This window comes from Apus apus, chromosome 5 (genome assembly GCF_020740795.1).
Source record: "Apus apus isolate bApuApu2 chromosome 5, bApuApu2.pri.cur, whole genome shotgun sequence".
NCBI lineage: Eukaryota > Metazoa > Chordata > Aves > Apodiformes > Apodidae > Apus > Apus apus.
The window spans coordinates 58,278,241-58,304,473 of NC_067286.1; the positions used below are offsets into that span (position 1 = coordinate 58,278,241).

A 26,233-nucleotide genomic window follows, 5' to 3' on the forward strand; every position below is an offset into this window, starting at 1 on the left:
CTTCACTTCATAAACAAACGCACACATGAATTTTAAATGAAATATTAACACACTGCATAACTTGGGTGGGGCTGCCTGTCCTTCCTGAGAGAACAGGGAGTCTTTTTTGTCCCCTATAAAAATGAGCATTACTGAGCAGTCATCAACAACAGGGAAATGGCTCAAACCCCAACAGCCATGAAAAATAAAGCACAAGATGATGATAGCTCCCATGTGACTCAAAGGTCTGGGATGTGTGTCCCCCCAGATTTCCACTGGGAGCCAGAAGAGCAGGCAGGATGCTGCCCCCAGTTAACTTGGATGCTGCCCATCCAGCCACAGCCAGGGTCCCCCAGGTGTACCCCCTGCTAGTCCCAAGGCAGCTCACACCCACATCCACTCATCACACACACAGACATGAGGCAGCTCAAACTCAAGCAGTTGTTTTGGGAGGAATTCAACTCTTCTTGTTTGGTTTCTTTGGCTTTGCTGGTGTTCCAAGCCTTTAGTGAGAGCTCTGCCGTGACCCTCGGGGTCTCTCCATTACCTCTGGCCCCGGCATGAGGCACTGGGAAGGTGTTGAACTGGGATTTATTCCCCAGTACCCTCCCTGCTCACAGGCTTGCCTGGCTGCTGTGAGAGCCCAGCAGTAGGGGTACACAGGTGCCTTAAATCATACTTGGCTCACACAAGCCAGGTGAAGGTAAAAGGTCAATAGCAGCACTGTCCAGCCTCTTAATGACTTCCCGCCACAGGGAAGGGCACAAATTCCCCTTTCCCAGCTCACTGGTGTGTCTGAAAACAATGAGATAATTTAGGTGAAACTTTATTTATACACAACCTTCTTCATGCAGCATTTCTCCAATACAATTGACACAAACATCTTTGTGGATATGCACTCCTGAGTCCGGGCATGAAGACAACACTCCAAGTCCCCATCCCAATGAAGCACCAGGTTACTTCACCACCAAGGATGTCCCACAATGGACATAAGCACTGCAGAGCAGAGACAACTTTTAGGGACAGCTTAAGATTTCCACAGCTTATATGTAGGGTGCCAGACCCAGCATGGCTCTTCACCCCACAAATCCCTGCCTATGCAGTGGCAGCAAGAGTTTCATCCCCAGCACCATATGAGGCTGCAACGCCATGTGGTCTCTTGGGAAGTGACTCAATCCAAAACATACTTTAGTTTTAGAGGGTGGAGAAAGTTCACAGTCACTGTGACTCTGGGTCAAAAGACCTCCAGAGGCAGCTAGAGCAGTTCCTTCTGGAGGGATCAGAGCACACTGGGATTGTTCCTGGAGGGTTTCTGATGAGTCCAAGCTACAGCACATGGACACAGGCACTGCAGAGGTGGGCCAGGGACAGATTTGCAGCATTCACGATGTGGCTTAACTTGGCTCACATGAACTTCAGATTTCATTAATGGAGCCCAAATTAAATATGCAGATGGACCAGGACGTGACACAACTTCAGTAATAAAACTGCAGTGTGGGAAATGCCAGAGGAAGAAGCTAGCAGGCACAATTTTGTGCAGTGCAAACAGGCCAGCTGCAATTTATTCTACATGTGCTTCAGACATTTTAAATTGTCTTCATTCCTCACAAAGTTTTTGCAATGCCTATCACACGAGCATGTTTCAAATGCCAAATTTAGCAGCAATGAGCACTGCTTAGCAGCCTCGCAGATACTCCCCCTGCCTATTGTGAAGTGGCAAATAAACAAATTATTAATCTAAGATATTTATGGTGCAACATTTTACAATGCCAAGTCACCCTAGCTATATATTCAAAGCTTTTTTGTTTTGTGGCACCTGATGGCTGGGTAATAGCAGAAGGGAGGCACTCAAACCTCTTGCTCTTTAGAACAATTAGGACTTTAAATGAAGGCTGAGAGTGATGGGAATGGGATTTCCTCACCTCACTCCTGGTACTTACAAGGCAGAGGCTCTGTCTGAACAACTCACCAACAGCTCCTGTATATACAGTGGAGTGAAACAGGCAGCTTAGGGAGTCACCAAGATGATGGCTTTAAATGAAACAAAATATTCCTAGAGAGCCTAGAGCTCTATGGAGATGTTGTCATGTATTTACGGGAGTGTGGCTGGTACTGCTACACATCAGAGCATGGAGTGGTCAATTTGTGAGTCAGTGGGATCCATAGGACACAGCAAAGGTGTGTTGTCAGAACAACAAGGTGAGACATTTTAACGCAATGGTGGAGAGATAGGTCTATTTCCAGAACAACCTGTCCTGGAAACTTGCCCAATGGTCCCCTCGGCCACCACGCAAGTCACCATTGTGATCTGAGAGGAGCTGTGTACTTGCAACCACTGCAATTATGAGCCTGGCAGAGCTGGCAGGAGTGGGATGGCTTTCATTCTGCAAGAGTCACATCAGCTGCAGATAGCAATTTTCTACTCATCAGCCTTGTGATTGTGAGAAGGGCATGTTCCAGGGCTGCAGAAATGTTCTCATCATTGCAGTTCATCTGCTGCTGGGGGCACAGGTGCTTCTTCTGTGTCCCTGGCAAGCAGAGGAATTTTTTTCTTTTGGCAAGAACCCTTTCTTTCAGGACAAGCCTCCACAGAAATACCCATCCGTGGACAGAGAAAACAGCAGAACATGGCAAGGCTCTGTATTACCAGCCAGAAGCTAACAGAGATGAATGTAGGGATGGTGACAAAATGACAATGGATGCCCCCTATTTGCTACCTAATATTAGCATCACAAAGGGAAAATAGGGGGAAAGATGAAGAGCTGGTACTTCCCTTTGTACAGAGGCACCTTTGCTGTTGGGATCCTGATGAGCAGTTCACTCTGACCTCCTTCCCAAGCTCCTCCAGAGCAGTGAGGCTGGGAAACACATCGCTGTTAGAAGGGGCTTTCTTCATGTCCAGTCTTTGGCACTCACAGGACTTTTCAGAGCAACTCTTAGGGTCTTCAGGGCTCACAGGTAGAGAAATTCTCTTCTGCTGAGTGTTAATGCCCCAGCAAACTTTCTTGTTATCCCTTCTGTACATTGGTGTGGGCATTTCTAACAAGTCCATCATGGTATCTCCTAGATATTATTTCCAGCATGTTATTTCCTGCTGGTGTGTAGATGATCCAACACATTCTGTCTGGAGAGAAAGGGGAAGGCTTTCCTTAATGGCCTGTGTAGTGCATAGAGCTGCAAGGCTTTTCCAAATCTGAAAAATGGCTCTTGAGATTAGATCAGCTAGATCTAGAAAAACGAGAAGGACAAAGGTCTCCAACAGTGCAAAAAGCTGATGCTGAAGCTTGTCCAGGTGTAACAAGGTCAGCAGTCCAGGCGAGGAACAAAGAGTTGGACAGACTAAGGAGACAGCCAGGCAATTACTCATTTAGTAGGCATTTTTTTGTTGCTTTTGTGAAGCATTATTCATCTCTTAATATGTGCAGGGACAGTCAATCCTCTGGCTGTGCAAATTAATCACCACATGTTCCCTACTCCCTGCTCCCAAGAGGCCAAGACCCTGCACAGCCAAAACAAACCCATGGAGGAAGCAGGTCTGAAAGTCAGCAACCACTCACATTAAAGAACCCACAAACAAGAACTTGCATATTTAAAGGAATAGAAACCCTCTTTGTCTTGGACTGGATATTCCACATGAGTATATTCATTACAAGACAGCTTGCATCTCCAAAGAATGTGGTGGTCATTGCCCAAGAGAGAGATACAGGCCTGGAAGAACCACCAAGGCCTTGAAAGGTTTTCTGACAACCATGTTCTTACCTGCTTTTCATCTCCTTTTTCTTATCCCCACATGCTGCTGATGTGGAGATCTAGAGATGTCCAGAAGGAGCTGGCAAACTGCTGCCCTTCCTGCAAGTGGGCTGCCTATAAACTTCCCAAAAATCTCTTGACCATGGCAGTAGAATGAGACAACTATATGAGAAATGTAGTATTTCTCCTAAACTGCTTCAAGTTAATGACATTTCCCTCTTCCTTTGCACCTCTCTAAATCACAGCGTGACTGTGGAACTCAACGATGTTACACTGATGTAAAACCACTCTCAGGAGGGAACAAGTCAGCATAAATCATCCCCTTCTATTTCCTTGTACATAATCTGGTGCCAAGCTCCACCAAAAAGCAGGGAGAAAAACATTCCCGAGATTTTTCCAAAGGCAATAGTCTGTCTATGCACAACTTTAAATGCCTGCCATTAAGGTTTTCTTCATCTCATTAAAATGGCTTGCAAACCCATCTGCTAGCTAATAAAGTCTTGTTCAAGCCTTAGTGTTGTATTTTATAATGAAATATACTAAGGGGAAAACAGGACATGTATTTAGAAAGACAGAACAGGAACAATCTGCTGTTCTTTCACAGAAAGCCAATGATGTTCACTCCCATGACTAATTAAAGAAACTGAAGACTTCAGCCCTTTGAACATTTCCAGTACAAATACCATAATTCCTAAATGCATCCCACATTTTTATTCAGACTGCTCCCAGACACTGCAGCATTGCTGATATCACACTGTTTTCAAGTTGAGAAAGGCAGGTTTCATCTTCATGTCTGACTCCATTCCATTTTGTTAGTTCTTTACACTTCAAATATTTGTTACAGATTGCAGGGATTCCAGTGGGTAATTTTGCTTCCTCTAGAGGCATTTTCCCTTTTTTCTGGTAGAAAAGGTGACCACGAGTTAGGACTTCCAGCCAGCGATGAGGATGACAGGGGCACTGGATTCAGTCTTGCCATGCACATGTGGCTGCACCAGCCAAGGATGCAGTCCAATGTTTTGACAAGCTGCCATCCAGAAGCAAAACCCACTCCTATCCCTGAAACTCTCCTCTGGTGTTGGTTGGGAAGCAGCTGTCATTCCTGCTTTCCAGTTAAACTGAACTGCCTGTGCCATGCTCCCAGCTCAGCCCTTTCTCACATGTTGCACCCTCAGACACAAGGACCCTTTGCTTCTTTATGGCTTATTTTTTTGGCAGTCCTGGATGCTTCTGTGGCTGGGATGTTGCTGCTTTCTGCATCAATCTTACAATGTTTGCCACGCTGCCAAGCAAACAGCAAGAGAGAGCAGCATTTCGGGGAATTATTTCACCACATTCTTCCCTTCCAAAAATACCACTGAAGGGTAAAAATACAGAGAAGGGTAGACAACATAGGTGCTAAGTGTCTTTGTATAAAGAGGACTTAGCAGCCCCATGCCAATTTGCTAAAAGCCCTTGGTGGTTCTAGGTTCCCTCAGATCCCACGTTCATGTCCTTACATTAAAAACAAATTATACAAGAAACAAGAAATTATCTAAGCAAGATCATTAGAGACAGCAAAGCAGCCAGACCCAGAGCAAAGGCATGAGTGAACCACCCAGTAACAGCACTGCTCTCTTTCCAGGAAAAGAAGCTGTTGCTGTGATGCTGCAGTCCCTTTGCCTGCTGAGCTGGGCATGAGCTGGCAGTGAGTGAGCTATAATCACTAGCAGGAGGAGAGCAAGTTGGGCACCATGCCCACGCAAGCTGTTAATGGTGAAGAATAAGGGATGTCGTGGGGAGTCATCTGAGATGGTTTCACCAGCCCTCTTTGCAGTATTAGGAAACACAGAGTCTGTCTTGGAGGTGAAATGAGGGGGAATTTCAGGTCACAGCTTACCAGACCAGGTCTCCTCCACTGTGTTCACTCCTTGCTCCTCCACCTCCGATGAGGGACATCCCTGGCTCCTACACCTGGAGCAACTGATGTTTTCACGCTCCGTGTTTTATCACAATCCTCTGTTTGTGATGCTTTTTGCAACTTTTTGTGTCATTTAACATCTCTGCTCTTCAGTGGTGATTGCTTACTCCTGCTGAGCACTGAGGACTCTGCTAAGAAGGAAAACTGCAATCCCCAGCAAAGTCCTTGCAATTTATGGCAATAGAAGGAGCAATTTAAAAACAAACACACAGACTCCCACACCCAATCCCCCCAAAAGCCCTTTCTCGGATGGCAAGCTACCCTATGCCCCAACCAACCTATGATCTACTCAATAGTTTACTGACACCTAAGGTTGACTGAGAACAGAGGCTTGAAGTGACACTGGAAGAGCCACAGCCTTACTTCCAAACCTCAGCCAAGTTCATCCTGCTTGCTTCTGATCTTCATTTGAGGTATCATGAATGGCCTCAGAGCTGAAGAGTGACACACCGTGTGCCATCCCGTGTTACTGCTAAAGTTCCCTTTTCTTTTTTATTTTAAAATCAGCAGAAAAGGTAACTCCATTTTGCTGGGTAATTAGGCAAGGCAATGTGTTGTGCTTGACAAATAGAGTAAGAAGTGGCTTTGGGTGGCACAGCACATCATCACCAACTGTTTTCACCTCAGAGCACTACCTCATTTCCCCTCACTACTGCTACCACCTCTAGACTGCTGCCAATGGCACAGATACCCAACTGATCTAAACCAGCAAAGCTCTTCTTGCCTGATGTGAAGTCACAGGACCTCTACCAGTTTTGACCAACTGTGACCATCTGTCATGGATATTTTCACATCACCTTCCTACTGGTTGCATTTTTAGGAACTTGAGATCCCTCACTGCCAACAGACATCTGCTTAGGGCACAGATCACATTCTTCACAAGGGACTTGTACTCAAAAATGTTTGCTCAGAAATCCTTATGTGTCCCAAAAGTATTTAACAAGGAACAGGACTGGCACCTCTGCAAGAATGGCAGACTCTGGAGACCCTCATCAAAACAAAGGCCAGGAATCCGAGAACATTTGCCAGCTTCACTTCCAGCTGAGCCATTGGAGGATGGATGGCTGCAGCACCCATGAGTGCTGTCCTCCATCACGTGCATCAAGGCCAGCTTGGGCTGTGCAGTCAGCAGTTTAGCCTATATTTTTGTCATGGTCATAAAAAGACAGAGTTGAAAAACGAGCATGTGGTGCTCTTTTTCCCCCAAAAAACATTGCAAATTCTTCTTTGGGAATAAGCAGCTATGGGTGGGGGACAGGAAACATCTGCACCAAGCCAGAAACCTGACAGCCCATGGGTGGGGAATGCTGCTGCCCATTAAGCAGCACAGAGGCAGCTGACAACTGAGGGCAGTTAGAAATCACACCTGACAAAAGCAGATGTATGTTAGCAACATGGGCACAGCCAAAGACTTCAATTTTGAATGCAGCTGTGAGACCAGCTGGATTTTCAGAGCTATGAGTATTGTCCCTGGTCTGCTCACTCACTGCCTGTGGGTTCCTCCTTGCAATGAAATGTTTCCTCATCTTTCTGATGTTTTTTTTTTCAATGCAGCTTTTTCTGTAACATCAAACTACAGCCCTTAAAACCACCCTAAATAGTTAACCTCCTTAGTGTTCACTCAGTTGAAACAAAGGCACCTCACCATCTCTTCTTCCTTACCTGGCTAGGTGTCCTACTGCTTTTAATACTGCCCAGTCTACAAATGATGAAGACAGTGCAGGATACACCATGCAACAGGAATTCTTGTGGGGAAAATGGGCATTGCTGCCCCACTTCTGCTCCTGCCAACATTCAGCTTTTGCCCCTCTTAGTCTCTGTGCATAAGTATCTTTTACCTTTCCCACAGAAGAGCACTGAAGGCAAATTACCTGCTAAGCACCTTAGTGCTGTTTCTTTTCATTGCTTTCTTAACATTCCTTTAATTTCCTGTATTCTTCTGGTTTTGAAGAATTTAGAAATTTTACTAATAAGAAAGTATTGCTGCAATTTTGCAATAGGAATGCATAATACAATGACTGCCATCCCAATGTCCAGTGCAGTGCCACTTACTGCTGACCCATACAATAACCAATGTAATATTCACACTAGAAGTCATTAAATCCTGTGCTCCTAGAGTCACATGCCAAGATGGGAATTTAATTCTGCATTTTTATGAATTCTATGCACCTCCCTCATTTCCATGAGAATGCACAACAGTCCCATAAGAAAAAAACAATTACAATGAAGGAACTCATCAAGTAAATTTGTTATGTTGTAAGTCATGCATTTCCACCCAGCCTCCTTTCTCATTTGTTTAACCCCTTTCACCAAAAAACCACCACTCACCAAGACCATTGCCAGGTATCAGGGTGGGCCTAAGAAATACTGAATAATATGCTATAACTCTTCTTAAACACATGGCAGGAGTAGAAAATTACAGCAGCTTCTTCTGTGTTACCAAATGTGAGCCTAAGAATGAGTGTGTTACGATCTACAGGTGACAAATGAAGCTAATATAAAGCTTTGCAAGATTTTGTTTTCTTAGTATTTTTTAATTTCTCAGACCCTTAAAGGAGGCATATTTGATGGACACAGCTGGGGGGACCAAATGGTTTTGGTTAGGAAAGTCTGATGTGGTAGGGAGGAGAAAAATTACAGGACAAAGCCAATAAACTGTACAGCCTGGGGAGCAGAAAAGATGAGGCCAAGGTGGCCAGTACTTTTTAACAGCTTAGATGTTATGAGAGAGCATCAGTGACAGACATCACTAAGGAACTGTGAGAGAAGCATCCTGATGTCAGTGAGAGCAGATACGCACCTACAGGAGAGCATGGGAACTCTGTGAAATGCTGGAATGACACATACTTATTGCCTTACCAAAACCAGCTTATTGTCCTACTATAGGCTCAAACTTTGCAGTAGACACGTCTGAGGATCCAGCAGTAGCTCCACTTCCAGAAAAAAAATAAAAGGAGCAAATACAAAGGGTAGATGTGGGTTTTGGCCTCCAAACTGTGGCGACCAGATGTTGATAAAGCAACATGATTTTTTAGTCAGCACACAGCTTATTTATCAAGATACAACTTCCAGAAACAAGCACTGGATCAGTTCCACTAAGCACACACACTATACATTGTTCCCACAGTTAGTTAATTATATAGCTTAGCAGAAAAACCTCGTTAATGTTACGTAGTTTACAGAAAGTATCTACATTTATCAGTGGAACAGTGTCTTGTAAAAACCACTTGCCTGATGGGACACGTCTTCCCTTTTAGAGACAAAAGAAAGCTCTACATTACAAATTTTGGCCACTATCAACCAATCATTCAGCAATCAAAACCAAATGTTCATATGAGTGAAGACAGAAAAATGAGAAATTAGCAGGAGAGCACCGTAAAAGATGGATTATGCAAGGGTTTTACTTTTTATTTACAGCAAATATATTACAGTAAAAAAGCTTACCAGGGCTCATACTGTGGTTGTGTAGGGATGATACATATGCTTACATCAAACAGGTTTAATTTCCTTAGCACTAACTGAACCAAACACAAGGATACAACTCAAAAATAAGAAACAGAGTATTTATCAGGCAAACTCTACACTAACTGTACACATCTGTGACTGGACTTTCAATGCAATCCAAAGAATACAAACAAGCCAACAGGATGGCAAGTACTTTTTTGAAGAACATGTTTAACCCTCAAGACAAAGCTGTCTGGCACAATTTAAATGTTGCTGTACTGAATGCAGTGATTTTAAAGAAACATCATAGATGATTAAGACACTAAAAATGCACTCACCATAGTGAAGAATCCCATTATTCTCATTATTTCTTTCATTTTTCACTCCCACAATACAAGACTGTTAAAAAGGCTGCATGGCAGACAAGCTGGATGCAACAGCTGGAGGGTTTTGCCTGTCAAGCAAAGTGACTTGCAGCAAGAGACATGCTTTAGGCAACAGAACCTAAGATACGGAGCTTGTGTGGGTTCAAATAAGATCTAAGAACAACAAATGTTGAAGCCTTATAAGCTCTCTTCATTATAATCAGAATCCTGAGAAAAGCAGGGTCCAAATTACTCCAAGTGAATTTAGGCTCACTTATATACAACAAAATTGTCCAGATACATCAACAGTAGTAAACAGAGTTAATGCAGTGTTAATCTTTTTTACATTTTAATGACTGGCTATAAAAACAGAAACTAGCATGTTCTAATCTGTTTACATTTCCTGAGCTTAGTTAAATCAAGAAGGAATGAACATTATAAAAATCCTGGTAAGTCACCAATAAATTAAAAATGTACATAAGCACTACAGCTTAAGAAGCCTTACAATGCTCAGAGTGAAGTCTGCCTATCCAATTCATGACCTTTCCATTAGGACTCCTGTACAGAAACCATATCGTTAACTTCACTAGCAACACTGAGATGCTATGGAATTGTAGCTCTTTTCTTTTCTGCTCTCAAAGTGCCTTCTAGCAGACTATGCAATAGTCTTTCCTAATGAAATCATGTGAGAGCATTCAAAAACTGCAAACCTCTACTTCCAGTGCAGGAAACAATGTTCTCAGGAACTCAATGTGCAACTGAAATTCAAATTTACCAGCAGTAGTTATTTGGGTGGACTCTCAGCTTCTGCACATAACAACACTACACTGGCAGCAGGCTTAGTATCCTTTGGGGGAACAAAGCAGTGAAAATCTACACAGAAGACTGGAAGAAAGACCTTCAGCAATGAAGAATTCATCTTAGTGGTTTCTTTAAGAGCCAACAACATGAATTTGAGAAAAGCACTCGACCTACATGAGTCATACTCATGTTTATTTATGCATGTTTATTTCCTGCATAGAGAATAATGTGTACCTTGGAATGAAACCCAAGATTTGAGAATGTACTGAGAGTATGGGTATTTGTAATAGTGCTATTGGCAGATTAATTCAAACCCCAAATGCACAAACTCAACTGCTGCAAAGACTTGTCGAGCATCAATTTTGATACAACAAATTACTTTTTAAAAAATTGTCTGCTTAGAGCATGATTTTGAATTTATGGTGTAGATAAAAGAGAGGTAGCAAGGCTTATCCCCTCAGTATCATTTTCTGTGCAGTATTTATAAAGTATCAGGAAATAATCCATACTTTTTTTTTTTTGTGAAAATGTCAGCTTTTCCCCAAAGACTTATATGGAATCTCTTCTTTCTGCTGAAATGCTGCAAGCTAAGTAACTGAACTCTTCTTCCCATTGGCCTCTCTATTTTTGTTACCAAGTTCTACTTTTAAGAAGTCATTGCAGAAATACTCCTACACTTGGCTCAAAAATACCTAGCAGATACAACCTACCCAACAAACTATTTACTAGCCAAATAATATCAAGTCTGCTCCTAAGAAAAGCACTCGCTCTTGCTCTACTTACACGATCCCTCTTAGGAAGCTACTGAGAGGGACAGAGGAGATATGGAAGGCCATATGGCCCTTCCCCTCTTTGGTGATGACCACAGGTATGAGTATCATCATCACTCTGGCTGGCAGTAGATACAGAGCTTCCCAAGGCAGCTTCTTTTCCTGCCACAAACCTCCCTCTGATGAGTGAGGATGGATGGTGCTTTAGTGATGAGAGCTCCTCAAAAAAGGTACAAAGGACAAGCTGACCAGGAGAAACAGCTTTACAGAAACCATGTTGGTAAGATAAATGTCCATCTTTGCCTGGTGTAAGAGAAGCTGACAGTGCTACAGCTTTCATGATTGTCACTAGACATGGGGAGAGATGAAAACATCTCAGCTCCTGCAGCTGCAGCCATCAAGACCATGATCTAGGGCGCAGTGCATTTCCCACGGAGCTGAGAGCCCGTTCAGACACAGCAGTGCCAGGGAAAGGCAGGTCAGAGGCAAGAAGCTGGAAATGGCAAGAGGGGGACCCTCCCTGACCCCAGCTCCCACAGCACTGTGAGAGCTGATGTATCTGGATGAGAAGTACCTGCCTGTTGACATTTTGGGGTGCACAGGGCTGGAGCTCCACCATCTTTCACACAGCAGCAGCTATTCAAGGGTGGGATTTGAGCCATGAAAGTCAGACTGCTGCGCGGTGACCTTTAATTTACCCACTGAAACTTAAATAAATTACATTAAATTAAATTCAGCCACAGCAGATGCTGGCTTATTTATTAAAAAGCTCAGCTTTCCCTTTGTTTCAACTGGTTTTAGAGCCAGGCAGCTCTCGGGAGCAGCCCTTCACTCTTAACTCAGTCGGACATGAGCAGCTCCATTGACATGGCCAGAGTGCCCCTCCTGCAGCAACAGCAGCCACAGCCAGACCTGCCTGTCCCTAGGGAAGCCCAGCAAAGGCACGTGAGCACAGGATTGTCCTCTGCTTGATCTCTACACTTCTTGCTTTACCCAGGTCTTCTCCCTCTTTCCACATAAACCACACCAGACTCGCAGTGGTATTCTTCACTGCCAACATTGCCTGCTGTTGTCAGACCTTTTAAGAAATCTATGAATTGATTAATATAAAGAAGTATTTACTTCATTTCAGAGAAACAGATACTGCCTTGCAAATAGAGAATTTGTCATTAATTTTTGATGGGTTTGGGTAAGGAAGCTTGTACACATTAACAGGGTCATGTTTATAATACAGGTTGGAAATGTTTTCTTTCTTTCAGTTGTAGCATGATGAGACATCTAATGCTACTGTACTCTAATAATCAACAGACATGCTCCTTGTTTTCACCTGTCCTTCTATCTGTCCTGTCTGCTCCCTCTCAACAGCATGCCTAAAAGCAGTCACATAAATAAGAAATGTGTTGCTTTCAGCCACACAAACACAGTCTATTTTGTCTCTTGTTCTCTGGAAACATCACTCCCATTAATTTAATCCTCAAACAATGATCCACCAAAAAAAAAAATATTAAAAAAATTCAAGTACAAACCCAACCTTTACTGCTGGGTTATGGGTCACTGTAAACTGACCAGAATCAATGAAAACCTAAAATTTGCTTTACAAAAGTAAGGATTGTTCGATTACATTTGCTGATCACAAACAGCTGCTTTCACTATTCATACAGTTTGAAGACTGAAGATTTTCTGGGAACGAGACACAGTCCTTGTTCTTTGGAAGTCAATGGAACTAATAGCCCTCATCATCATCCATATCACAGCCATAATCTGAAACACACAAAGACAAAGACATATCAAACTGCAAATATTCCAGGTAGATGGAAGAAACAACAAATTCATTGCTACTTTCAGGTTCCTTTCCTGCTGTGTAACTAGATGGTGAGTTTTTCCTTAAGTAAGCTTCTTAAAAAATAATATATTTCCTTAGTGATAAATAAAAAGTTCTTGCAGGTGCCTTCCTCAGTGAAATAAAACTATTTGTAAGCATGTATGTGTAACTACCTCACTCATCACTGGACCCTCATTTAGGAACACCTGACACATGGATATGTGAAATACTTAATTTAGAGGTTAAGGTGATCAAGCCTGATTGTCACAAGTAATTTGCAACACAGTGGCTAGTAAGCAGCAGCAGCCGCAGACAAGTAGGAACAGTTCTCACTAGACACAGCTACCAAGGAAAGAGCCGGGTTGTTTACATTATTCATGGATTTATAAGCTGAAACTGCAAGGGTTCAGAGATACCTCAGAGTTCCCATCAGCAGCAAAAGAGTCGTGCAACGAATCCTGACCAACACATCTGACTCAGACCTTCAGTATCCACTCACTTATAGGAACAATTTTAATTTTGTCCAGATTTTTTTAATCCAGTTTAGTTTTCTTAAACAATGCCTAGCACTAAGATCTGTGATGTGTGTCAGGAGGCATGTCAGCCTGTTTCTAATGCACCAATTTCTCTTCTGTGTGCTTCTGAATGCAGTGAAACGGTTCTTTTCTGCTGCAAAGTCAAACCTAAGGGTAACTATTACATATGAGCATTCTGTAAAGTTAACCTTTATATTCCAAATGCAACACAGTGCAACATTTCATCCAAAGAGTCAAGCAAATGTTCAGAAGCAGAATTAAGTGTAATCTATAATAATTTGTGCAGAATGGGTGAAGTTCACCATCTGTAATTCCTGCAGTTATTCCAGGCTGACAGGTCTAAAACCCATGAAGAAAGCAGTTAGAAAAGAGTTATTTGTTCTGCTGAGCAGCTCTGCACACCTGCGTCTGAATTCTGGGAATACTCCTTTCCTTTTCGGGTTTGTTTTTTTTTTTTCTAAACTCTGATATTTCAGCTGTTGCCCAGACCAGACAGGGAGTAGTGGAATGTTCTCAGAATGGTTTAAAAATAGTAACATTTACAAAGAAAAAGAAAGAAAAAAAAGGGCTCAGTGACCTTTATTCTATTTTGGGGGGGATTGTTATTAATAAACATAGAACCACCCTCCCCCTCATGGGTGCCCTTTCTTGGGAACATTATTCTAATAATAAATGCAGGCACAAACTTTTTCCTACAGTTCAGCAATTATTTTCCAGTGGACAATTCAATTTAAAAGCACCAGACACTTTTGTAAAATGTATACGTATTATCCATGGAAGTTAAATGAATAGCACTGGAAAGATTTTTGCAGTAAATAGCATTTCAGTAGGAAAACTTATTCCCATCTTTTTTCACCACCCATACTTAGCAGCTCTCATTTTAAAAATACTGTTGTGTATTTTTAAAGCTTAACTTCTAAGGGAAGTTTTCAATAAAGGATAAACATGGATGTGTCCAGCTATGAAAAACTGCAGTGGAGAGGATACTGCCTTTTCCTGCCAGCAAAGACATGTAATTAAATGAGTGGCTTTACTAGGTAACCCGAAGAAATTAGCACACATCTGTGCACCACGCAGCACTTCATACATGATCAAGGCAACTTCTGAACATGGTGAAGAACTCTTTCCTCCTTACAATTTACCCAGAAATGGTGTGTGATGATTTTGTTTTGAGCAAGGCAGCCACGTCCCCAGGGCTCGTGGACAACCTGGACACCCCTGCAGCCCCAGCTGAAGAGGCAAGATGTGTAGGGATGCTCTGCTTGGGAGGCAACAAGGCCCTAGCACTGCTGATGGGGTGGTACTGACCCCACAGGTCCTCAGATCCACATTAATATATCTAATTCTGAAAAAGGCATAACATCAGCTTGCTCTTGAGAAGCCCTCTTAGCCTAATGCTCGAGATGCAAAGTTTTCTCAGGAGTCTCTAAGAAGGTCAGCTTTCAGACAAGGGTGACTCCAGGCTTTCCCACAGGAATGAACAATGCCAGAAAGGCAACAGCACCTCTGCTGCTGGAAGACAAGCAGGGGAATCTTGTCTGTCCTCAGACCTGCAAAAATGAAGCCCACAGCACCAGCAGATGGTAATTCACACAGCATCCCAGCTCACCATTTCCCCCCATTAACTGCAAGGCGCTCATGCAGTGATCATCATCCTCTTCTATTTCTTCCTCTTCCACCTCTTCGTCAGGGTTATAAGCTACTGGGCCACTCTCCACTAGCACAGCTGCTGGTTTTTCTGCATCAGGGGCTTCTGCTCGTGCATTTGGAAAGGTTACCTGCAAAGAACAAGAGGGGTCAGTAAAGCAGCCCTTCCTTTTGTTCAGTATTTGCACAAAACATTAGTAGCTTCCACACAGGAAAGCCCACATCCAGTGTTAGAAGCTTAGCTCTTCTAGGGGACGTGAAAGTTGCTCTGTGAAATGTCACCCAAATAAAAGTCAGGCACAAACATTCACGGATTTCACATAATTCATAGCCAGGTAAGTGAAATATCCAGAGACAGTAACAGCAGAACATGAATTCTCTTGCAAGCAGAAGGTAAGGAGAAATCTGGGAGTGAAGGCTCCTCAGCAGAGCACTGCAGGAAAACGTGCAACTTTTTCCTCACTGTGCTTGACTCACATCAGGCCTATTACACAATAACAACGTTATTGACACTTCAATGATAGCAAAAATGTACCCTTCAAATCAGAAAAAAACCCAACATGAATTAGTTTTGACAGCTCTGGTTGGATTTATATGGAGGCACAATGATCTGTGGAACAAACAGCACTCTTTAGACAGCACTTAATGTGATGGCAGAGCAATAGGTTGATGATACATGCCAGCACCTGTAACATTAGCTATGAAATTCATCAGAATAATGATCCCCAAACACTAACTTGAGAATCCATCACTGACAGGACCCGTTCTGTAGGTGCACCTCCCCAGCTGCTCCAAGGTTAGGCAGGACACAGCAGGGAGGGAGAGAAAGGACAACAACACAAGGAGACAGAGGTGCATATGGAGAAGGTACTACTGCCTTTGGTTCACACCAAGGACAGATCTGGGAATGGGGCAGGAACCAGACACGTGGTCTGCCCCAGCACAGCCCAGGCTCTGGTGTCTCTGGAGCTCTCACTTCTATGGTGTGCTCTAGGGCTCCACTTTCCTCTCTCATCTAGGGAAGAAACACCAAAGGAACTTCATCTCCACCAGCTTTTTAACAGGGAATTTTTTACCTCTGTTCTGGACTATTTGGAGTTTGTACACTAAGGCTTGTGGCCCAAGAGACACCCCATTAGCGGCAATTTGAGAACACTAAAAATTAACCATTAATGCTGCTTTATCATGTAAGCAGTTTTGAGAAGGGGATACTTAACAGTATCTGTCACTAGTCAGCTGTTATCAGCAGCAAGAATCATCTCCCCTGCTAGGAAACACAGAAGAGACTGGGACCTCTTCCTTGGGAGAGGCAGTGGGGAGGTGTTCCTAACAATGAATGGTCCAAAGGAGCCCAGGAAACACCAACTCCTCTGGTCCCTACCACAACAAAAGCCCTACGGTGCTTTAGGTTTTAAATCATAGTGCTCAACTATGTACTGCTGCATCTTTTCCAATTCCATCGGCAGGAATTATTTTTAGGTATTTATTTATTTAGAAGTGTATCTACTTGGCATGCTGTAACTCCCAGAATCACTTTAGAGACACATCGTAAGAGAAAATCCCTGTACCAGAACGTTGATAGTCTAATTATTCAAACATCAAAGCTGTTCCTGAACTTGTCATATACCATGGCAGTCAACCTAAAGCATCTGCCTGAGTTTTTCAAAGTCACCTAAGGGCTCACTCCAATAGCTCATTAATAGGGCAAGAGACACCCATTAATTTTAATAGAAAATCAAGTATTTAGAAATTCGGATCACTCACAGACAGGTCTTCATGATTTTTTAATGCTCAAATTAATCATATTATTTAGAGGAACTTCCCTCCAGTTTATTTTATATTTGCTACCACTACTTTTGACTGCAGAGTGATCAAATTGAGTCCACCTAGGTTTTCAGTATAAGCAAAAACAGAACAGTATGAGACAAATCAGCATCATAACATATATCAATTTACATGCTTAAAGTATCCATCTACTCTGAAAAAGTGGGTGAATACAAAGGAACTACAACTGAGTCATTATTTTTTAAAATTGCACCATGCTAATTAAAATGTGACCTTCTTCTAATTATCATGTCCACTTCCAGACTGCTATACTTCTACAAATGTGCAGAGTTTTCTAATGAGCACAGCATAAGAAGTGAAAATGTATTTCCCCAGGCAGGATATCAAACTGTTTCTGAAAATCAGTGGGTTTTAGTAATTTAAAAAATAAGGCAGCCAAACAATGGCTTAAAACAGGACTTCCTCAATTCACTTCCAGACATCCTGGACCTAAGTTTGGCATATATTTTTGTGTATGCATGGGCAGGTGTCAAAACATGTTAAACTACCCAATGTAACTTGTTCACTTTCAAAAGGGAAATACTTCTAGTATATTAGGAACAGATTTTTTTTGATATGCAATATATAGTTATTTTATTGTACACAAAATGGGTATGTTTGCTAGAGACAGTGTGAAGATAATAGTGAAAGAAAATGCTTATAGCTGTGACTCCAATAACAGTCAGAATCCCTTTGGCAGAAAATGGAGGTGCTCAAAGCCACCCAAGGAGGGTTTTCTTGGCAGTGGCACTAACTTTTCTATGGCACAAATATATTTTCAAACCAAACAGATGAAAAATCAAAGAGTAAACCATTCTATATAGGGTAACCTGTGACTTCATGTTCCCTGACCAGTCTCCTGCAGAAGCCCAGCCCTTCCCTTGGGTCTCTGTTGGCTTCACAGAAGGGGCACTTTGCATCATTCCCCTTCTCCATGGGGAAGATCCAAGTGCTGAGAAACAGGCACAAGCTCTGCCACCTGTTTGATATGAACCTTTTAGAATCCTGCAGGGAGGGATGGGTTTAGTTTTGGTTAGTTTTTGTTGTTGTTGTTGTTTGTTTGTTTTTAGGGGTTGTTGTTGGTGGTGGTTTTGTGTTTGGTTTTTTTTTTCCCCATACCAGGCATGATGGGGCTGATGGGTAAGCAAAGGCCAAACCTTGCTTAGAAAACAGGCAACCTCAAATTTGCAGTGGTGGCAGTAACCAGTTCTTGATCTGATCAGAGACACAAGACTCTGATTTCTTCTGCCGCTGTTTACCACATAACTAGAGCTGGGCTGTGAAAGGCTTGTGGGAATCTCCAAACTCAAACTGCAGCACTGGAAGTGCTGGACTTTACATACCTCTTCCGTGGCTGCCTTTTTAGTGGGCTGTGTCGAAATCAAGGGTCTTAATCTGCAAAGGAGGGAAGGAGAAATGGTGAACATCTGAAAAGTCACACCATGACAAGAGTTTGACACAAGAGTGAAAGCACTTTGCTAGTTTTACATTGTGCAAATACTTTTTAAAGATACAAGATAAAGAGTGGAGAGCCACAGACTCCACAATAATGAATACACACATTCTCTTGTAAGCTCTGCCCCAGTTCAGGACAATAAGAGAAGATGCCCATCAGCAAGCACAGCAGGAAAACCTCATCTCAATCTGCAGCCCCACTTAAGCCCGAAGGTCTTTTGAAATAGGTGGTTTTGTCACATATTAGAAAGTCAAAAGACTCAACTGGTTTGTTTTGGAAGAATGCAGACATGGCAAAAATAAGCCACACTTTGCATTACCCAGCACTGCCCTGCAACTACTTCTCTGTACTTGATGAAATGTTGAGGCTACCAGGAAGATTATACAAGCAGAGTATCATAATCATCACAGGTGAAATTCCAACCTCCAGCTACAGAAATCATCAAAAACATGAAGACCCTGCATAATTCAAATGAAAAATGCAGAAATTGAACATAAACATTTTTAGAAGTTCTGCATCAGATACAAAAAAGAACTGCATATTTAGGCAGAAAAGATGGATCAGTATTACTCTACACCTAAGTGTTAAATATTTCTTTCTGAAAAAGATTTCATAGCCTGTTGTCTTCTTACTGTCATGAAGGCTGCTCTCAATCCATTTAGTGCTGCTTTCTGGTCTCTCCTCATCTAGATGCATCTAGTCATGGAGAGGATAACTTGCTCTCTTCTGAAATACTGCTCAGACAGCTCCTCAAGTACTTATTTTAACTAAGTCTAGGCAAACAATTTAATGAATACCAATTTATGTCTGCAGAGATACATTCTTTTAGGATAAGCAGTATCTTTCTTATTTTTCTACCAGTAATTCCTCCTTGTTAACAAACAGATACTGGTTGTTTTCCTACTTATTTATTTCAAATAATCAGCAGGAGTAAATAAAACCCCAGAGAATGAGCAGGGGAGACTCAGATCATTATCTCTGACAGAGATGACAATATTAAAATACAAGATATCAGCTAAGCTCCAAAATGTTCAGAAACTGGTCATCGCTGAAATGCTTTTTGCAACACCCAAAAGGCATTTCAGCAACCAAAGCAGTCCAAGGTGTCTCCTTACAGTAGAATTCACCAAAAAGAAGCCAGGGGAATGGTTCAGGAGCTGTGCCACTGAAGGATCCAGAACTTATTCTTCTGCTACAGATACTTAATATTTTGTAATTATAAAAATTTCAAGGAGGAGAGACTCTTGATCCACATAAACTATCTACTACTTTTAAATCCTGGTGAACTTCTGGGCTTAGAGAGAATGTATCTGCAGGCATGAACACACTCCTCCCTATGTGCCTTGCCTTTCCTTTCCTTTATCTAACCTGAATTGTGGAGTTTTTGCAGAATCATAAAATGGTTGGAAGGAGCTTTTAAAGGTAATCTAGTCAAAGCCCTCTGCAATGAGCAGAGACAATTTCAACTAGATCTGGTTGCTCAGAGCCCCATCCGGCCTGACCTTGAATGATTCCAGAAATGGGGCATCTACAAACTCTAGGAAACCTGTACCAGTGTCTTACCACCCTCATAATAAAAAAAATTATTCCTTGTTTCCTAAAATCTGAGATAACTTATCTACTGTCAATCACTATTTTCCAAAAGTCACCCTGTTTAGATGCTTATGAACACACAAATGCAGCAACATCAAAAGGTTATGTAGGTGCAGGATGTTAATTACCCAACAGGGTGTATTTCATTGACATGACTGGAAAAAAAAAACCCAACACAACAAAAGGTAAGAAATGAAGGATTTTATTTTAAACCAGTAGTAGTGATTAGTGCAATTAACTTTGTACCAAAGATAGCACCTATTTCCTTCTGCTACCACACACATCAGACCTCCCTGGAGCACCCTGAAATCTTTCCTCCCCCCAATTAAAATCAAGCTGTTGAGTAAGACTCACAAGGTAATCAGAAACTGCTGACATTTCTTTTAGAGGAAATTATACATGTGCTCACAGAGTGAAGAAAACAAGCACAGCTATAGGAAGTAAAGAGTAAACATTCCAGTTTCGTTTTAATTAAAAGGGTCCCTTCATGAAAACAAAAACACTCACCTTTATGAAAAGCCTATTTGCAAACTTTAGAGCTAAATCCAAGAGCCTTTCTATACCATTTTTCAACAGTGAGTGAATCTCACACCCAAAGTGAAATTAAAGCTATATTTCTGTTCTGAGGTAATTGCTCACAAAGCATCCATCTTTACCTCATTGCTAGAAATACAGGGCTGCCATTCCCTTTGGGCAGTTTCTCAGCATAATTCCTAATACATCCAAAGGTAACAGGTTGGATTCTGCTTTTGTCCTGGCTGCTGGGTACCTGCTGCAGTGCAGGTCTGGAGGGTCATGCACTACCTACAAACACTAGCAATGAAAACTGAAAAAAAGTAAAATCATCACAAGGAAAGACAAAAGCTTATTTCCCCACATGAAATAATGTTTTTGATTAAAATGATAGAAAAGTTATAAATACATAAAAAGTGAAGCTAATTTCTTTCCTTTGGCTCTCCTTATACCTATGAAGAATGCTACTATTACTGTACAAAACCACTTTAAGAAGGTTGTATAGTGGGGTTTTGTTTTGTTTCTTAAATGCCCCAACGCCCTGACCTCCTTAAACCAGAGCAGCTGCTGCCACACCAGCCATATGGAGCAATAAATTACTGGCTGCCATGGCTACAGATACAGGCTCCTTCTGCTGTCTGGCTGCACCACAGAGGGAGGAAAACAGGGTCTTCATGGAAGAGCACGACTGCTTTCAAGGCTGGAACAGGTTTGAGTAGTAATGATCAAAAAAGCAGCTTGAAAAGAGAAGTAACTGAAGTATCCTATCCAATCTTTACTGTGCATTACTCAACCTCATCTGCAAAAGGCTACCAAGAAGCAGACATGCACATACATTATGTGAAAAATCCTATCCATCAAAGTCCAGTTTGAATTCAGGGTTGCCAAGTTCCATAAATAACAATAATATCCTGCATTAAGATACAATCCCATCTATGCTAAAGCACCAACAGCCTCTATTGAAAATGGGATGTTGCAACTGGTCTACCCAAGTATTTCAGGAGTTGTTCACTATTTATCATGATTTCCAGTTTGGGTGATTTTCATCAGGAACTTTGCAAATTAATACAGTACCTTGTAGGAGGGAGTAACAACACAAGTGACTTTCTGAACAGCAACGAGATGTGTAAAAGAGGAAAAAAAAAGATTTCACACAGCCCCAGGCGTTATAACCACATTTCAAACTACTTCAAAAATTATGCAGATCTACAAATGCTCACATCAGCCAACACATGCAACACTAGAAGCAGATGATCTTGACACGTTCACGACAAAAACTAGTGGCATGGTACATGGCATCAGAGGCTGCTCCCTGCTGAATCTGCTCTGCTCTCAGCTGGGATGTGCACAGTAACATCTAGGTTTGTCCTCCAGCTCAACAATTTAAAAGAAGATTCAGTATAATAGCTCCTGACAGGGCTGGAGATCACACAGACCGAACTTTCAAAGTGAGCAAATGCTCTGAAAAACAAACTGGCTGTGACAAACAACGGTTTTTATTTTGCTTATTATTTAATAACAAAAGATTCAGGTGGCACAGTACACACAACAGAAAGAGCACTGCCAGGCAGTTAACACCACCTCACTTGCATCAGGCTGTTCGCCCACCAAGAAGGTTTGCAGGACCATAACAATCTTAGTGCAATCCTCCAAGTAATTTGGAAACTCACCCAAAGCTCTGTTTCTTACTGAATTTTCATTTAATCCATCCAAGCAGGGAACACCTTACTGCTGCTTACCAGCCGTACTAATTTTATACATGGATGATCCCAGAATACATGATGGAAAGCAGAGACACAACGGAGCCCACAGCCACAAGCCTGCAATTATGCAGGTCATCCAAGAAAAATGCCCATATATCCATACCACAGGCCTTTCATATGTATGCCACTGCAGTGACAGGAAAAGCTATTGAGAAACAATTTGGTGAGAGACCAATCAGGTTCTCCATGCTGGCTGAGATCCTCCTCCCACCTGGGGCCAGATGGTTTTGCCTCAGGAGGTCAGTTCACCAGACATCTGGTGAGAAGGAAATTAATATAAATGTTTACCCCAGCTAAAAGTGCCCTTTAATTAGGTACCATCAGTGTTATGCTTACCGGAAAGCTGGGAATTACCTTTCTGTGAGGATTTAATGCTCTTGTTGGAAATGCAACAGCATTAGGACCCACTGTTCTGCCATTAGATTAGGAGAAATGGGTGACCCTCCTGGACTCAGACCACTGCTCTTTTCCCAAGGGCAAAACAGAGACTGCAGTCACAACGATGACCCTGGAGCACTTTGGGGTTTGCACATCCAGCTGCAGATCCCACTGTCTTCTACATCTGTGTCTGGATGAGAACAGGGTGCTCGTAAGAGCTGTCCCCTCCCCTAGAGAGGAAATGGAGGCAGGTGGCCAAGGCCATGGCTGGCTGTCACACCAACTAACAGCTTCCCAATGTTTTGAGGAGGGGTCGAGGTGTAAAGGTGCACCATGGCACACCAGAAGTCAGATACAACCTCAGACAACAGCACAGTCTGCAGAAAGAAAGCACCTCTGATGCTCACACCTAAAAACTGTGTGTGCCTAAATGTGAGGTAGGCACCTATTCTTGGCTTTCTGAAGGCCAGGCTGACCAGCCCCTTACCCCACCCAGCTCATCATTAGTGTGAAAGCTCTAGAGAGTTTCCCTGAATCATTCTGCGCAGTGACATTCTGCAGAAACCCCAACCAAAGACCAGAAGATGCCAACTGAAGGACACATCCACATTGCAGTGAGATCAGCTCACACGTCATCATGAGGTCCCTCGGAGCTGGCTAACCCCAGTGCTGCCAGCTGCACAATGCAACTGAGTGAGCAGCAGCCAGGGTTTGAACCCTGCTAGATACTACCAGATACCTGGGCAACAAGACAAGAATGTGTTGGTCAATGCCTGAGCCTCCTACATCTGCTCCAACACGCTTGCGTGAACTAACTCCACCAACTGCACCAACACAGCCAAGGTTTCCCTCCTGTTTCCAAGCAAGCAACACTACAGAAAGAGCCATTTCAAGTATAAAAAAAACCAAAGCTGAAGTGACAACAAAAACTAGAGCGAAATGAGAAATTGTTCCCACTTCTGATTCCCACTCAGTCCTCTTTCATGCTGGATCAGAGGAGCTTTGCTTTCATCAGTGCAGCATCAGACAACGCAGCACTGAGAACAACTTCAGCACTAATGAGATTGGCCTCTTCTAGCAAATGCCCAGGCTTAAGTATCTAGGGACCAAAGCTCACAGGAGGGAATTGGCAAAAAAGTAAGAACCTGTATAATTCACAAAAGGATATTATTTATCAGCGAGGAATGAAGCACCTACGTCAGTCACCGATTTGCTTTGAAAAGCAGGAACTTTGCTAAGGTACAGTGAACTAAATGCCTAGTTTAGACTTTTCAGAGCTGGCAATATTTTTCTGAGTAGCTGCAGCATTCATTCCTCAATTAGATGGTGTAAAATAGCAACTTGCTGTTCTTTCCAATGACTAAACCAAAAGTTTTTCAACAGCAAAAATGAAAAGAACGAAATCTAAGGCCACCTTATTGGGACCAAATTAAATTAGGCTACTGCAGCAGATCCAAAACAATCTCTGCACATATCTGCTTCTAAAGGAAATTGCTGCAGACCATGGGAAATTACAATTGCTCCAGGACAAGAAAGACCGACTGATCTAATATTTCTGGCCCACACTCTTTCTTTCTGGGTTTGTCAGTAAAGACACTGATGAGCTCATCTCTCCACAGGTCAGGAAAATATGAATTGAAAATATGCTATTCCTTTCACTAGGCAAATTTTTCCAGATGAAATGATGGCAGCAAGGCAGACTTGCACCTTGCTGGGAAAAGCTACTTAAAGTAAGGAAGCTATGAAGCATTTTAATGAAGGTAAATGAGTAATCATGATGGTCTCAGTTAAGCAAGTCTAATGGCTTTGTCTCTTTTTAAAACATGGACATGAAACAACTCATGTGGTGACAACCCAAATATATCTATCTTGTAGCACAGTCTTTCAAATAGTAACAGTGCAGAATGCATCTGTTCTGGCAGAAAGGACCATTATTAGCAGATAATGCAAATATAAATAATTTAAAAATCATGCCTGGAACTACAATAATAGAAATCAAATTTAAAAAGTTAAATGAACACATCATCTGAACAGAAATATTATGCTATTGGTAGATTCTCAGCAGCAGTACTGTCATCTCTGTTTCTGGTGAAAATATATTTTTCTACATTCAAGTAAGGAGGATTACAGATATTTGTTTTTGGACAGGTGTTTTGATCAAATCTTAACTTCATAAAAACAGCTAATGAGGCAAAAGATGAAAAGAAAAACATCTTAGTAACCTGCAGTCTCTGAGAACAATCCACTGAGATTGTTATACCCAAAGGTGATACCATATTTATTGTTAGATTTTCCCTGCTGACATTACAAGGACAAAAATCATGCTAGGCAAAATACTAACTCATCTCTTCCATCACCCCTGATAGCATTTACCACTGTGCAAATTAAGTTCTTCTCATCTGATTATGCAGCCAAAATGAATATTTCAAAATTCAAGTAACTATACATTTATATAAGTAATCCATCAAGGAATAAAGATGGATGACAATTTTTTTTTTTTTTTTTTTTCTTGTGTCTGGTCTATTATAAGTTAAAGAGCAATTTCACTGCCAGCCATCTGGAAATCAATGTATTCCAAGCTTTATTTTATGATTACCAACATTCTCCTTCGTAACTCATTTCTAATTATACGCAATAAATCACTCCTTCTTGCTTGTAATTTATACCAGCCAATTAAGGCAAACCTCTTATTTAAATAGCAAATCTAGCTTTAAAACACCACATATTTTGAGGTAGGCACAGAACATCTAATCAAGCAACCAAATGGTAGAATGATTTAACATGGCTTTTGCAGCCACTGAGGAGACATACAAGAAATAACCCGCTCCCCTCGGTGCCCCAGGTATACCAGGACTTTCCAAAACTCAAAGAACAGGTCTCATCTGTCTGATTTAATGCAGAAGAAACTGACGTAGCGATACGTGAGCCAGCTCACACCTCAGGGAAGTCTGGTGTCGAGGCTTCCCTTCACCATATCAGGAAATGAATAAAGAGGCCGTAACAGGAGAAGCAGCTGGTTGGTCTAGTACAAAGTTCTGGAGGTTTTCTAATTTCATTTTAGGAATTAATGGTGAGAGGACACAGCTCTAAATTTAATACTTAAGAAAAACAACTCAAGCAGCTTTTCCAATGCATGGATTTGCATTTGGGAAGTGGCCTGGCCTCCTCCCTCCAAGCCAATGGACACCACCACGCACTGCCCAGTGCTCCCCCTCTGGGCTACTCTCCATTGCATGAGGTTTTGCAGGTGTTCCCACACAGTGTGGCACTTGGCACAAGCATGGCACTCTCTTGGATCACTCTTCCCCAGCCCTCACGGCCACGAGAGGATCATGCAGAACAAAGCAGCGAAACGACAAAGAAAAGGTGTCACCAAATAAATTCAGATTATTCCTTCATGGAGAAGTCTTTAATTGTGGTTTCCTGTGGTAACTCTTACCAATAAAAGAACAGTAAAGAAATATAGTGGAGGATGTCAGACAGGACAAAACAGGGTGGGTCCAAAAGCACTGGCAGGGATACAGAGAAGTTTTAACTTACATTTGTTCTTCAGTGTAGGTCTGAGTAACAGCCATGTGAGTGCAAGCACAAGAGGGAGGCTTCTTATAAATAGCTCTGCTGGGATTTGTCCG

At 42.1% G+C, this 26,233-nt stretch overlaps 1 protein-coding gene across 3 annotated transcripts in view; it reads right to left on the reverse strand.

The window, feature by feature from the left end:
* Positions 1-26,233, reverse strand: part of BRF1 (BRF1 RNA polymerase III transcription initiation factor subunit) — a 517,924-nt gene that overhangs the window by 337,644 nt on the left and 154,047 nt on the right. For 2 of the 3 annotated variants that reach the window (XM_051621438.1, XM_051621439.1), the window contains 3 exons: positions 18,242-18,293; positions 15,037-15,205; positions 9,073-12,830 (listed from right to left, as the gene is read on the reverse strand). In XM_051621438.1, the coding sequence (XP_051477398.1) occupies positions 12,793-12,830; positions 15,037-15,205; positions 18,242-18,293 (259 nt within the window). In that variant the 3' untranslated portion in view covers positions 9,073-12,792. Of the gene's footprint in view, positions 1-9,072; positions 12,831-15,036; positions 15,206-18,241; positions 18,294-26,233 lie in introns of those variants that run through there. The other variant, XR_007889705.1, reaches the window with a different exon arrangement.